At 43.1% G+C, this 14,453-nt stretch overlaps 1 protein-coding gene across 1 annotated transcript in view; it reads right to left on the reverse strand.

Moving 5' to 3' along the window:
• The window catches only part of ARFGEF3 (ARFGEF family member 3), a 119,964-nt gene that overhangs the window by 57,211 nt on the left and 48,300 nt on the right, over positions 1-14,453 (reverse strand). Inside the window, exons 7-10 of the mRNA XM_012650498.1 lie at positions 13,292-13,396; positions 12,104-12,437; positions 6,383-6,495; positions 4,732-5,642 (exon numbers count right to left, since the gene is read on the reverse strand). Coding sequence (XP_012505952.1) covers positions 4,732-5,642; positions 6,383-6,495; positions 12,104-12,437; positions 13,292-13,396 — 1,463 coding nt within the window. The remainder of the gene's footprint in view (positions 1-4,731; positions 5,643-6,382; positions 6,496-12,103; positions 12,438-13,291; positions 13,397-14,453) is intronic.

Genomic DNA, 14,453 nt, shown 5'->3' on the forward strand with positions numbered 1-14,453 from the left:
GTGTTTAAATCTCAGGACCAAAAACTGAAGCTGGCAACAACATATTTGCCTTCCTGGCTTTGTATTCACAAAGCCACAGCTCCTTGCAGAGACGGAGGCCCTTTTCTGGGAGGGCAATGAGGGGAGGGAAGAAACAGCAAGGGCTGGGAAGAGACAACCTCTGGCTGGGCAGAGGTTGCAGGTCTGTGGCTCCCCGCTGCCTGGTAGGTACCTGCAGAGTTGGCAGGACCCCAAAGGAGGAGTATGATGGTGCGCAGGGGCTCCCAGCCTTGTCAGAACATCTCCAACCCTAGACTGCAGGGAGGCAGCAAAATCACAGGCCCCCCAGGGACCCTGAGACATGGGACAATGGGGGCTCCGCAGCGATGTGAGAGGTGAGAGGCCTCCCCTTCCAGATCCTGTCTGAACTCCAGCTTCTGGTTTCACCCTGGAATGGGGAGCAGAGGGAAGGCATAGACCTAATGTCCTCCCAGCCAGGGGTCTAGAGTCAGACTCACTTTAACATAACGAAATAGATATTTCTTATACAACTGAGATTCATACATGCCACACTATCTCTTATGAAATTTGGCACTTTAGAAATAGCATATTGTTTGCAGTAAGCCTTAGATTTGGTCACAGTAAGTCCCAAGACTGTAACTGAAAACCACTACTCTAAGGAACAGCAAAGTAAGTGCCCGTGCCCTGCTATCAATTGCTGTGCAAGGCTGGATCGTGCTTTTGGTGCCTAGGAGCCACCTCACACAGATGCCACTTGTTCCATGAGTGGTCAAAGAGGCTCACTGCTCACGTCAAATACTGTCTTAATAAAAACCATATTTGTTTGAATGCTTTCAGACTCCTCCACCATAAGAAACTTTAATTTCATTGAAAAGAAAGTCTCTCTTGAATCATGCAGAATTAAAGAGGCTCATTTCAATGGCATGTTAGCTGTCTGAGGATAGGAATCATTGAGAAACACTGAGTGACTGTGACTCAGCCAAGAACGCAGACCCCTGATGACAGGGTGGGGACGGATGCTTGATGGAAGTTTTCGGCAAAACAAGGTTTGAAGTTTTTGACGTCAAAATAAAAATAGTCAAAGGTCTGTTTTATAAACTCAGGGAGTTTCTTTCTCCTCTTCTGTTTTTACTTCCATAACTTTCTCTTGAGAGAACAAAGGAAATCTGCCATCACTCTGTCTCTGTAGAGCACAAATGTTTCCCTTTTGTTAATTTCTAATCATGGAGGTAGCACTTGTGAGGGGAGCAAGAACACATGCCTTAGTCCAGAGGTGGCCACGGCCAGCGTCCAGTGGCTTTGGCGTGCCCACAGCGATGGTCAGTGCCATCAGCTACCCCACGGCAGTCATGGAAGACAGCTTATTGGTAACAGGACCAATGGGTCTGTAATTTGGAAATAAAGTCCAAATTTTAAATGGCAAAAGCATTGTGATGTCACTAGAATTAAAAAAGACAAACTAACTTAATTATAGTGACAAATTATAATTTATAAAAATTATATTTGGAAACCAAGAATGTATAAAGTTTCTTTTCAATGTATTGATTTCTACACGTAAAAGATAACTTCACACAATATATTGGGTCCACCGGGACATTTTATAGACCTCTAAAATTTGGGCAATATGCAACATTCGTGGGACCATATTCTTGCCACATATAAAATTCACACAAGCCCTGTTTCACGTGTATTATAAATAAGTATTGATTCAAAAGGTACAAAAACACAAATTTGAAGATTTGCTTTTGCCTCAAATTTTATACGAGAACTTGCCAGGATTATATTTCTTAATTCTCATAAGAAGTGAGGGAGGGCCTTGGATGTCTGTCTTCACCACTGTGGCAACTCATTTATCTGAAATTATTGGGTGATGGTGTTTATAAATATGAGGTTCCATGAAAGCTAAATGTTATATATTAAATGCTGAAACTTCTGCAGTGGAGTTACTTTGTATGGATAATTTTAAATTTTAAACAGAAGACCCTAACTATAATTTTACCATTTCTTTATAGCTCAAGGCTGTCATTACTACCCCCAGTGGCAGCGCTGCACTTTCACACACAATTATTTTGGGGACCACCAACGTATGCTGGGCTCTCTGCCTTGGCACAAGAGACAACAAGTCGGTAGAAACAGCTAAGGCTGCTGAGCGCCTCCCCTTGTGTATGTCTCCAGCTGGGAAGAGGCGGAGAATCAGAAGATCCACCAACCCCTTCCGGAGAGCAGGCTGCCTTCCTCCCCACTCAGAGGACTGACCTGTGACTCCTCAGCCATACAAACTATTTCACATCTTAAGAGACCAAAGAGCAGCTTCATCAGTCTATAATCTATAAATATTTACTGAGAATAAACCATACATATCTCAGGACCTTAGCATATACCATAATACAGCTTCTCTCCTATACGTTGGTTGAAGAAGGATTGTGTGTGTCCAACAGCAAGAGAGAGGGCAAAAGACAGACATAAACATACACAAAACATACCCTCCCGGAATGTTCAATAAGAGAATGTCAAACCTAGTGATGGTGGTATAAAAGATATTAGGGAAAAATATAATTTTTAAAGAAGGGTATATGTTTTCCCAGTCTTACAGTGAAACATAGGAATTTTGTGTATGTGTGTGTGCTCCTTGACACAAATAAAAAATCCAAAGTTTATATCTAATTCCAAAAGGAAAAATATTAAGGAAAAAGTTATGTTGAGTACTCTTAAAAATTGGTATTTTCATGTCTTAAAAAGAATTGGGAAATTAGGAATTAGGGAATCAGAATTAGGAAAGTTGAGAAATTATGTTTCTTTCCATCCTTTTGACAGGTCAGAGAGTTATTTGAAAAGTCCAGGATTAGAAGTTCAGTGTCTCCTCTGGTGTTTGCTACAACTTTGGATCATTCTCATATTTAAGAATGTTCTTCCTTATATATACTTAGATCTTTTTCTTGTCCTCTTGACAAAGGACAATTTGGTCAGCTTCTTAAAGATACTTAGAAAGCAACCTCTTAACAACACATCAGTCAGCTTCTACCATCTTCCAGTAACTGGGCTAGACTTTTTTCATGTATGTGTGTGATGTTTTCTTTGTTGGAAAATAAGAAGTGAATGAGACAAAGTCTCAGCCCTCATAGAGCTGAGAGAATAGGGAGGCAAGGTGGAGGCATTAACAAGTAACTACAATAAATGTCGTAACCATGACAAACACATGTTCAACATTCAGGGATAGAAGAACAAGTGGTAAGCCTGGCTTTTAGCAGTTCTCTGTCAGTCCTCAGCGTCTGCCCTTTATATCTGAGCACGAGCCTAGGGAGATCCATTCACCTCAGTGTTCTGTGGTCAAGAGACCCTTGTATTTGAGGGAAAGGCACAGTTGGCCCGCCTGGTATCAGGCAATCACTTATTCCTGCCATGAACTTTATGGACCCATTAATTGCTTTTGTTCTGTATTATCTTTCAAGAAAATTACCTTCAAATAAATTATTTACTATATGGAATGCTACTTCCCTGTATTATCTTCTCTTTCCACTGAAACTCTAGGTGATGGTCTTTTGCCCTTCAATAACAGTAGCATGACTCTCTGATGTGCTTCGGCCAATATTTCCCCCAGCACTCCTGTTTAAATGTGGTCTGGGTCACAATGTTGATATTTGACAGACAGGAAGGGTCTGAGATTAGAGAATAGGATGTTACCATTTACACTGGAATATCATTCATTGTCTGGATATTTGGTGGAATTTAGACTATATTGGGAGGACTTCGCCTGCATCTGATCCAAGACCTTATTCAAAATATACTAAAAGTGAATCACTCTATGATTTTTAGACAAGGTACAGAAGCACACTGAGAATTCAGGGTTTTAAGAACTATAGATTGTCATTTTCTTTCAATCAGTAGCAGTTTCTCAAATGCAGTTACGAAACCATCTATATTAAAGTAATGTAAGACCATAAGGCAAGAACCATGGTAAAAGTCTGATTTCTACAGAAGTACAGACATAGCTAAAACTTAACCAGCCATTGTTTCCTAACTTGCCTATTGCTGTAACTATTTCCTGAAGAAGTGTCATGTTATCTCTGACAGAGGCAAGATTTTTGACTTCTCCATTTGCTTCTATAGATAACATCACTGTTATAAAACCTAAGACTGATCTTTGAGATATCTTCCAGACTCTGCATTCGGGAGGGACCAACTGATGTCAACCTGACCAGTGGTCATGCATGCGAGCTGATCCGATAGGAGGAACTGTCTCAGCCAAGAAGACAACTTCTTGCCAACCACCAGACCTGATTCCCCAGCTCTTTGTTCACCAAACCACCTTTAAAAATCCTAGCCCCAAAATTCTCAAGGAGATGGATTTGAGAAGTTTCTCCCATCTCCTCGCCTGGGACTTTGTGATACTAAATTCTTTGCTGCAACTCCTGTTGTCTCGGTATATTGGCCTTTATCTGGGCAGTGGGCAAGGGACCAGTTGGGTGGTAACAGTTACTTCTCATTCTTTACTTTGAAACCTATACATTTATCAACTTCATAGTCTATTCTAACCATTGCCTGCCGCAGAATTCAAATAAACTACCATCAATAAGGTCTTAGATTTCTTTGCTCTCTTTAAATGAGGGAAGTGCAAAGATTCATTAATATGTTCTGAGCACTTCAAACTACAAGCATGATGGTAATTGCCCATTAAGGCAAAATGCTCTGAATATTCTTGTTGACTATACAGCAAAAAAATTGTTTACAAACCTGAGCAGAAAGTAGAGGCAAAGTTCTGGAGGGCAGAGTCTACCTCTTCCACACTGGAGAGAGCCAGAAGCCGAGGAATGAGGCCTTCCAGGGACTGCACGAACAGCCGGGCGCTGTGCTGATCAGCCTCCTGGTTCTTCAGCAGTTTTAGAGACAGGGCGGCAGTTCGCAGGGACCGGTGGCCCAGGCAGTCCCGAGGGGTCTGTTCTTCATCAGCCAGGGAACAGTTGTCCGACCCAATGTCTGACACGTCGGACCTGCCTGAGTCCTTTTCTGCTGCCATCGAGTACTGATCACAGGAATCAAATTCCGTCCTAGAAAGATCTTGGTCGTCTACACTAAAGTTGCTCTCACTATACCTAGATCCATAGGACTTCGTCCTGCAGTCCACAGACAGGAAGTTGGTTATGTCAGGGTAGGCGACCGTGTGGCTTCTCTGCACGACATCTGGCTGGTCCACTGCTTCCGGCTCCAACACTTTGCTCAGCGTCTCCTTGCCCTCCTGGATGGCTGGCGACTTGAGGCTGTTCTTGTGATGATCCGAGTGGTCCTCGGGGGTGGTCTGGCCCAACTCTCCCTCCAAAGTGGTCTGGCCTGTGTCCGTGGTGACGCTAATGCTGATGTCAGGGCTCCTCTCATTCCCTGTCTCCCACGGTGTGTGTTCCGAGGACAGCACTCGCCGCTGCCAGCGGAAGTCGGCCTCGTTGATCTCCATGGAGTCTCGGCTCCACTCGGCCCCATCCTTCAGCTCCTCCAGGCGCAGAAGCAGCAGCTGCACCTGCCCGTCGCTCAGGCCCTTGCCCTGGCTGAGCTCGTCTAGGGCACCAAGCAGGGTGCAGACACAGGACACAGCAGCATAGCAAGCTTCGATGCCACCCTTGATGCATGCTTCAGTCATGCCGTCCATGATGCTAGCAGTGTTCAAAAGAGAAAACGGCACCAATGCATAAAACACAGAAAAATGCTCTGAAATAAACAAGAACTATTAGCCTAGCAAACAATATAGTATTCAAAACAGATAGCCTGATTTGCATAAAATCAAATGGTCTGGGCAATAAATAAAACAAACGTGCTCAGGCCCAGCAGAGGAAAAGTTCCAGGTAAAGTGGTCCAGCTTGAGTCACATCCCCTCTTGGACAGCTGGTTTATCTGGGGACAACCAAAAACTCTCGACGGGAATTTATAAACTTCCCAAGGACAGGCACTGAACAATCTCACCTTTGGAATATGCTCGATTTTTCAAATAGAAAAGAGTTATAATGGCTACACAATAACGTGGACCTTCCTCTGTCAAATAAACACATTCCTGAACAGATATGTGTGCGTACAATTATTAGAAATCACATAATGTTCAGTTTTCTAGGGGGGCTACATGTGAAGGACTCCTATAGCAACAGTATTGTAAACCAAAAAGTTATTCTCTAAAATAATCCCAATGAATAATTTTTGTACATTTCACTTTATATATGGAAAGTTATATGATTATAATAAATTGAGATAGGTCTTCTCGCATGGCTTGTGGATAAATTATTAGTCACATTTCACAACATGCAGATTTACAAAAATTTCGGGGATTTACAAGCAAAGTTGAAAGTATTCAGAGAAACATCTTCAGCAAGCAATAAAGACCTAAAAGGGCAATGCATCTTACAGTTTAAGAAGATCCAGATGAGATTTTCTTTTTGAAATTGATCTTTTTCTGGACTCTGGTTCAGTGGAGCTGGGTCCTGCCAAGTCGCAGAGACGCTGTGGGCTCCCGAGTATCTTTAAGAAAAAGGGGAAAAAAGAACAGGAAAGTGAATATCACAAAAAAAGACAAGTTTTAAATTGTGAGATGAAATAAACATGTACCTTCCCTACTGAATGACTATATAAAGGAGAAACACAACCATTTGGAACTTCCAATCTTTATAAAACTGATTTAGTTATTGTTCTTAACGTTACAGTACACATTGAGCTCCTAGCTCCCCAGCTCAGGGCTGGCTTGGACCAAGAAAACTCTCTGAGGGGTTGTTGCAAAATATTTTATAATACAGAACTAGAAAGCATTTGGATCTCTGTTCTTTAGTGAGATTAGCCTATAATGTAACTTTCCTGAACTCTGTTTTATTTGCTAGCAAGTTGGCTAGCTTCATAAACTGGGTAGAGAAGTATTTCCTCCCTCTGAAAAAGTCAGTGGAAGGTTGGAATTATTTGTTCCTTGAAAGCTTGGTGTAAGTTGTCTCTAAAGCTGTCTGGGGCTGCTATGGGAAGACTTTACTACAGATTCAACTTCTTTAAAGGTTATAGAACTACTCAGGTCCTCAATTTTTTCTTGATCCAGTATTTTAAAAGTGTGTAATTTCTTAGGGACTTATCCATTTTACCCTAAGTTTCTAAAGTTACCGGCCTATAGTTGCCTTAACATCCTCTTTTATTTCTTTAATGTTTGTAACATCTGTAGTTGGGTACAGTTTTTTTTTTTTTCCTTTTTTTTTTTTTTTGAGACAGCATCTCTGTCGCCCAGACTAGAGTGCGGTGGTGTCAGCCTAGGTCACAGCAACCTCAGACTCCTGGGCTCAAGTGATCCTCCTGCCTCAGTTTCCTGAGTAGCTGGGACTACAGGCATGCGCCACCACGCCTTGCTAATTTTTTCTATTTTTACTAAAGACAGGGACTCACTCTTGCTCAAGCTGGTCTCAAATTCCTGACCTCAAATTCCCAACATCCTCCTGCCTTGGCCTCCCAGAGTGCTAGGATTACAGGTGTGAGCCACTGCACCTGGTCCATTTTTTTCATTCTTAATTCTGTTTCCTTGTACCTGTTCTGGAATTTTTAAAATTTCTCTTGAGAGAAGTTTTTCAATTTTCTTAGTCTTTTCAAATTCTAACATTTTCTGCTTTTTGATCCTTTATAGTCTATTTGCTTTTTATCACATTACTTTCTGCTTTTATCCTTATTTTTCCTCCTTTCTACTTTCTTTGAACTTATTCTGCTCTTTTTTTCCAACTATCTAAGTTGGAGAATTTGGTCATTAATTTTAGGTTTTTCAACTTTTTAATATAAGGAGTTAAAGCTATAAATATCCTCTTGTACATGGCTTTAGCTACCTGTTCATGAGTTTTCATATACAGAATTTTCATAATTGTTCAGTTCTAACCAATGTTTATTTCCATATGGCAGAGGAATTTATAGAAAATTTCAATTCAGGCTGAATTAATTCAAGGAAAGAATGGTTAATGAAGTGTATGCAGAGCAGACATACCATCATTATATCATTCATTTTCAAAGTGATTTATACTCCAGGCAAAGTAGGAAAAGGTATATTATGTGGAAAAAGTTATATTTTCAGCAGCTCTCCTCTTTCCCTCCTTTTATATTTCTTTCTTACTGCAGAAATTGGAAACTTCTCCTGTCTAGGAGGAACAGAAACGAAGCTTCCACTTTTCTCTACATATTTCATTTCTTTGGCATCAAAACGGGACTGGTGATGCTGGGGCCAAGTCAGGTAGGCGCTCTCTTCTCTCTCTCCTTCCCGCTCTCCACAGGCCTGCAGTCAAGTGGCTAGTCCTACTGCCTCTAGCTGCTCCATCTCTTGCTAGAAGGGTAAGTGCAGTTCCCCAGGATGCAGTGGGAAATCTCACTCTCTCCTGGGATCTCACCACATTTTCTGATCCAACTTCACCAGTAATAAATTAGAGAATATATTTTAATTCCCACATTAATCTTATGTGTATTTCTCCACCGCTTCAGAATCTGGGTTCTGATTAGGCTTCTGAAGAACCCTGAACGAACACTAAAAGAAAGGCAAGACACTTTCAATCTCAGCTTCTTCAGGTGCGAACGAGGGATGTGGGGTCAGCGGTTGGGGTGTCACAGGTCTGATAAAGACTAGGAGACTCCCTCTAAAGATGAACCACAGGAGAGAGAAAAGGAAGCAAGGCGTACTTTTGCATTACTGTTCATTTTGGGGGAAAGTAGAAACAAAAAAGAGCCTGCACTTTGAAAAACAAAGTGTCCTGTATGTCCTTGATTAATAGGCACATAGTACATGTGGCAGAGTGACAAACTGAAATGAGAACAGGGAAATCACATACCAAGCTTTTAAACTCTAAAAGGCTAAGCAAACATCCTGTGTACCCAGTGGCTTTCTTTGTGTGCATAGCCCTGTACATCTGGGTATCTAGGTTACCAACATTTCCAAATTATTGGTTTTGTCATGTAAAGTGGAGGCACTGCTTTTCAGAGCACCCTGGCCCAAATCAGTCTGCTGGGCTCCATGGGACAGCATTGCCTGGACATGCTACTCAGGTGCTAGCGTCCAACTCTAGCCTCGCCTCTGTAAAATGACCTTGGGAAGCTAGAAAATCTATGAAAAGGGGAAAAACAAAACTAATTTCCTTTGCAGTAGTAAAGACATTATTTGAAATATATTAAACACCTACATACTCCATATGCAAAGTATTTACTTAGCATTCAGGTATCAAGTGGGTCAATGGTGGGCAGCTCCAATGCCTGCCAATTCTGGGGCAAAAGAAAGGTTTCTGGGGCTTACAAAATAGCCCCTTTGCAGACATTTTATCTCCAGGTCATCTGTCATTCAGTCAAAACTTATTAAACACTCATTCTTCTTCTAGCACTGTAGTGTTAAATACCGGGGGAAATATATGAAAGCAATATATACAGAAATATATTTGAGAAGAAGCTTATTCCAACTTACATTGTGAAACGATCAGTGTGACGGGACATGTAATTGATTGCTAAATGGTGGGATGGAATTTTAAAAAGAGCAAGGTGAGTGGTTTGAGGAAGCAGACCCATGAAGGAAGTGGATCTTGAGAGCAAAGAGGCAGCTGTACTTCAAACACCAGCGTTCATGTCCTAGCCCTACTCCTCACAAGGTGAGGCATTTGGGCAAGTGACTTCTCTCCCCACAGCCTCAGTTTCCCCATCTAGAAAATGGGCATATTATCTTCCCAAGGGAGTTTCTGAATAAACTAATGTGAAGTGTTAAAGTATCTAGCCTACGTTGTAATCAACCACTCAACCCTGCTAAGGGGAAGTGGCCCACAGGAATAGGGGTGGGGGGACCCTGAATGAGGCAGGAAGGTAGGAATTGAACAAAGTCAGTCGGGTGGAGTGAAGGTGCACCCTGGGAAATGATGGGAAATGGGAATGATGGAAGACGGCTCTGGAAACTGGGTGGAGTCATCCAGACTTGTTGGGAGAGGCAATAACAAGCCACTGGAGAGCCGTGGGCAATGGCAAAACTGTTAACAGCGGTGACTTACGAACACAGGCCCAGTAAGACAAAAGGAATATGACAGACGGGCAGGAGTGGGATTGGACTGGTGATGTTCAGCCTCCATACGTTTTGTTTTTCTCTTCTTTAGGGTAGCAGTAAGTGCACCAAATATTTTTTTAACACTATATACTTACAAAGTATTTATGCAAACTGTACATTACACTTTGAACTTGTAACCTTTGGAATATTATAATGATGTACAGATGACAAAACAGTAAGTTCAGAGTTAAATGATTTACCTACTGTCACCTAGCTGGTTAGCAGCAGAGAGAGGATTTGAATCCTGACTCTTAAATTCAGGCTCGTGAAATGGGTAGCACCAGGAAAGGGGCTTCTGGAATTATCTGCACTGCAACTTGAGGGTCCAGTCATAAATGTGGTATTGGAAAAGACCATGGCCAGGGGCACCAGGGTTTGCATATTTTCTCTCTCTTTGGGACTCTGGGCAAATCATTCGGCCTCTTAAATTCTCAGTTTCGTTGTGGGAGGGACATTCCTTTTCCCTGGCATCATATTCCTATGAAGAGGATTATCAAGTAGAGTAACATTCTGGGCTGCTCTTCTCCCCTCCTCTCATTTCTTCCAGGTGCAGGGGGAGCCCAGGTCTGACTGGTAAATTTAGGATAAATTGATTGGATGGAATTTAGTATTTAGGAGCTGAGCATGCACGGCCAGTCCCTTCCTCTCCCCTCTTCCTGGGGATCTGCCTGTCAAGGGAAGCCCACTTCCGCTCCTGCAGGCTGCAGGTTTAACAGCGGTGGGGACAGGGCCCTGTGCAAGGTGCTGCTGTACAGAGTAGTCTAGTCTCACCGGCCTCCGAAGCTGTGCTGCGCTCACCAACCTAGGGGAGATCAGTTCTCAAAGCGGCCTTTTGATCTCCATCGCCTGAACACTCTGGTGGGGAAAAGCAGTAATATTCCTCACCAGTAAAAATAAAGTGAACATCACCGGTCCAATCCCACTCCTGCCCATCTGTCATATTCCTTTTGTCTTACTGGACCTGTGTTCATAAGTCACCACTGTTAACAGTTTTACCATTGCCCACGGCTCTCCAATGGCTTGTTATTGCCTCTCCCAACAAGTCTGGATGACTCCGCCCAGTTTCCAGTTGACATACAACTTCACAAAGTTGTTATGAATATTAGAGATAGTATATGTGAAGTGCCTGGCATACAGTAGCAACAAAAAGAATGGCAATTGTTATTGTATGCGCACAGATTTTCTTAACCAGCCATCATATCTGGTTCACTCCTTCATTTCTAGAAATGTTGCATCAGAACTTTCTATTATTCATTACAATCAAATCTCATTAAAATAATACTAAGAAGAATTCAAATTTAACTCTGCAGAAATTGGTTGTTGGCAAATATTGCTTAAAGTCAATAAATCATCAACAAGGGATTTTTGTTACTCTGGTTTTGGGGGGGTTAGGTACCAAAAGGAAATGCAATTTGACCTTTATGAACAAGTTCACAAATACGAAAATGTTCATAACTTTTTTGGTTCTTTGAGAGAAAGCAGAAGAATCTTTGAAGCACCTTCAACATAACCCTAATTCCTCCTCGAACCCATAAAGTAGCACACTGGATGGCTATTACAAGCTGCACGACCCTTATGTTCTCCTTGGGGTCATGACATCTGGGAGAAATGAGGCAAAAGAAGGAATGGGGCGAAGGGATTCCTTTTAGCAATCAGACACTGGTAAAGCTCTGTTTCGGCTCATGTACAACCTGAGTACAAAATCATCTTGAAATCCAGTTTGGTAAAGGTGAATAAACATATATATCTGCACAAACATCACCTAAGATAGCAGAATGATATCTCAGCCTGGGGCCTGTCAGGTGCACAGCTAATGGAGTTTTAACAAGCATGGGCTCAACATAAGTGAGCATCATAACCCCTCCTTAACCTGGCTCCCAATGCAGTACATACACTGACTCCAGAGATACCATTTGTTGCTGGAGACCACGTGGTAGCAAAGAAGTTCCAGGAAGTGATCAGCCAGCATTTTCTGAGAGCTTCCTGTGTGCAAGGCACTGTGTCCAGACCCCCCTGGGCAAGGCCGGTGGCCATCACAGCCCTCCTCACCTCTTTCATTATTTTGATGGCTTCTACCCGGTGCTGGGGTGGGGGATAAAGCAGCACTCGGTGGTAGAGGGACTGGAGCACGGGCTTCATGGAGTCCACCGACCCCACGAGCCGGACCAGCTCGGCCGCGATGTAGTAGATGGTCCGGGCCACGGGGCCGCTCAGGGCTGGCGCCGTGCAGGAGCAGCCCGATCCCCGGCCGTGGTCAGAAACTCCGGGGGATGCAGAGTCCGACTCCGTGCTCGTGCTGGCACTGCTGCTGTGAGCAGACGTGATGGTTTTGTCGTGAATCGGGTTCCCCAGGATCACGATGAGAGCCGGGCAGAGGTTTTTCCTGGGAAGAGACAGAGGGAAAAATAAGTTTCACAAGTCAAACATGAATACTACCGCATGGGAAAACAGCAGTGCCCCATAAAGGACTAGTAAGAACGGGGTTCTTTACTGCTCCTTCTTTTAGCTACGTTCTGCCCGGTGTTCCAAATCTCTCCATCACTTCTGGGGATATCAACAGAATACTTTTCCTCATCAATAGAGCTAGGATGAACTAAATCAAATAGCAAGAGAAGCATTAAGAAATCATCTTTAGTGAAGAAACAGACTCGACATGCTATGTGCTTAGTTATCAAGCTTCATCTTACTATAAATAGCAAAATTATTTCTCATTTGAGAAGTTAATTTCAAATTCCATTCTGACACCTGTCATTCAACTTCCTCCCTGTTGATGAGCCCAGGGACCCACAGCAACTAGTTGGCTGCCTGCGGGGCCTGTCACTTCTGGGAATCTCTGACTGTGAAAAGTGACAAGTATTCAGGCTGAGGAGGAGAATGTACCAGGGTAGGGCTAAGAGTAAAGTTCACTGCCTCTTGCCCCCTGCATAAGGCTCTGGTGCCTGTAGACACTTTTCTGAACAAACTGAGAATGTAGAAACTCTGGTTCTTGTTTTCATGGTCCTATGATGTAAACACAATGTAAGAGGGCTTTGGAAGCATATTCTGTCCTAACGATCAGCACTTTCTCTCTGGATTTTGGTCTGACACGTGTAAACAAAGCAATTTCTCTGCCTTGCCTCTAAAACATTTACACACAGAGGAAACTACTGGTGGGTCACGGATACTGAGGAAAGAAACCCAGAGACACGGCCAGCAGGGTCCTCGGCTGGCGTGGGGGGCGCCAGGAGGGGTGCTCACCAGATCAGGTCTGTGAATCCCCTGTGCAGGTACATGCAGGAGGAGGAGCTGCTGAGCACGGACAGGATGCACTCCAGGTACAGAAGCTGCAGCTGCTGGCTGTCACTGAGGAACAACAGAGCCCATGCACAAACGCAGACAAGATACAGGGTAAAATTAAAGAGATGACGTGGAAAAACACTCAGAAAAATGTTAGGCATTACTGAAGCACTCATTTTTACGAAGGGTGGTTAGTGTTATGGGTTGAACTGTGTCCCCTCCCCTCCCAACCCCCAAAATTCATAAGTTGAAATCCTAATCCCCAGCACCTCCGAATGTGACTGCATTTGGAGACTGGTCTTTAGAGAGACAATCAAGTTAAAGTGAGTTGACTAGGGTGGACGCTAATCCAACAGGCCTGGTGTCCTTAAAAATATGGAAATTTGGAGACAGAGACACACAGAGAGGGAAGACAGTGTCAAGAGACACAGGGAGGAGACGGCCATCGACAAGCCAAGGAAAAGAGGCCTGGAATAGATCTTGCCCTCACAGCTCTCAGAAGGAACCAACCTCCCGCTCCCCACTTAGATCTCGGGTTTGTAGTCTCCAGAACTGTAATACAATTAATTTCAGTTGTTTAAGCTGAAACAGTTTAAGTTGTTAAACTTCGAGGCATCCAGTTTATAGTACTTTGCTACAGCAGCCTTAGCAAGCAAATACGGCTGGGGCTATTTTTATTTTTATCAATAAACTTTATTTTTTAGGGCAGTTGTAGATTTACAGAAATTGGACCATGAAACAGAAAGTGATCATATTTTACCCCTCACACATGGTTTATCTTTTTTATTCACTCTGTCACCCAGGCTGGACTGCAGGGCCCGGATCACTGCTCACCATAAATTGGAATTCCTGGGCTCAAGCAATCCACTTGCTTCGGCTTCCCAAGTGGTTGGGACTACAGGTGTGTACCACCAGGCCAGACTAACTGATTTTTTTTCCTTTTGTAGAGATTAGGTCTCTATGTTGCCCAGGCTGGTCTTGAACTCCTAGCCTCAAGAGATCCTCCCAGCCCGGCCTCCCAAAGTGCTGGGATTACAGGTGTGAGCCACCATGCCCAACCAGTTTATTCTAATATTAGTATCTTACATTAGTATAGTACATTTTCTATAATTAATGAATATTG

This window comes from Propithecus coquereli, unplaced genomic scaffold, assembly GCF_000956105.1.
Source record: "Propithecus coquereli isolate 6110/MARCELLA unplaced genomic scaffold, Pcoq_1.0 Scaffold329, whole genome shotgun sequence".
Taxonomy (NCBI): domain Eukaryota; kingdom Metazoa; phylum Chordata; class Mammalia; order Primates; family Indriidae; genus Propithecus; species Propithecus coquereli.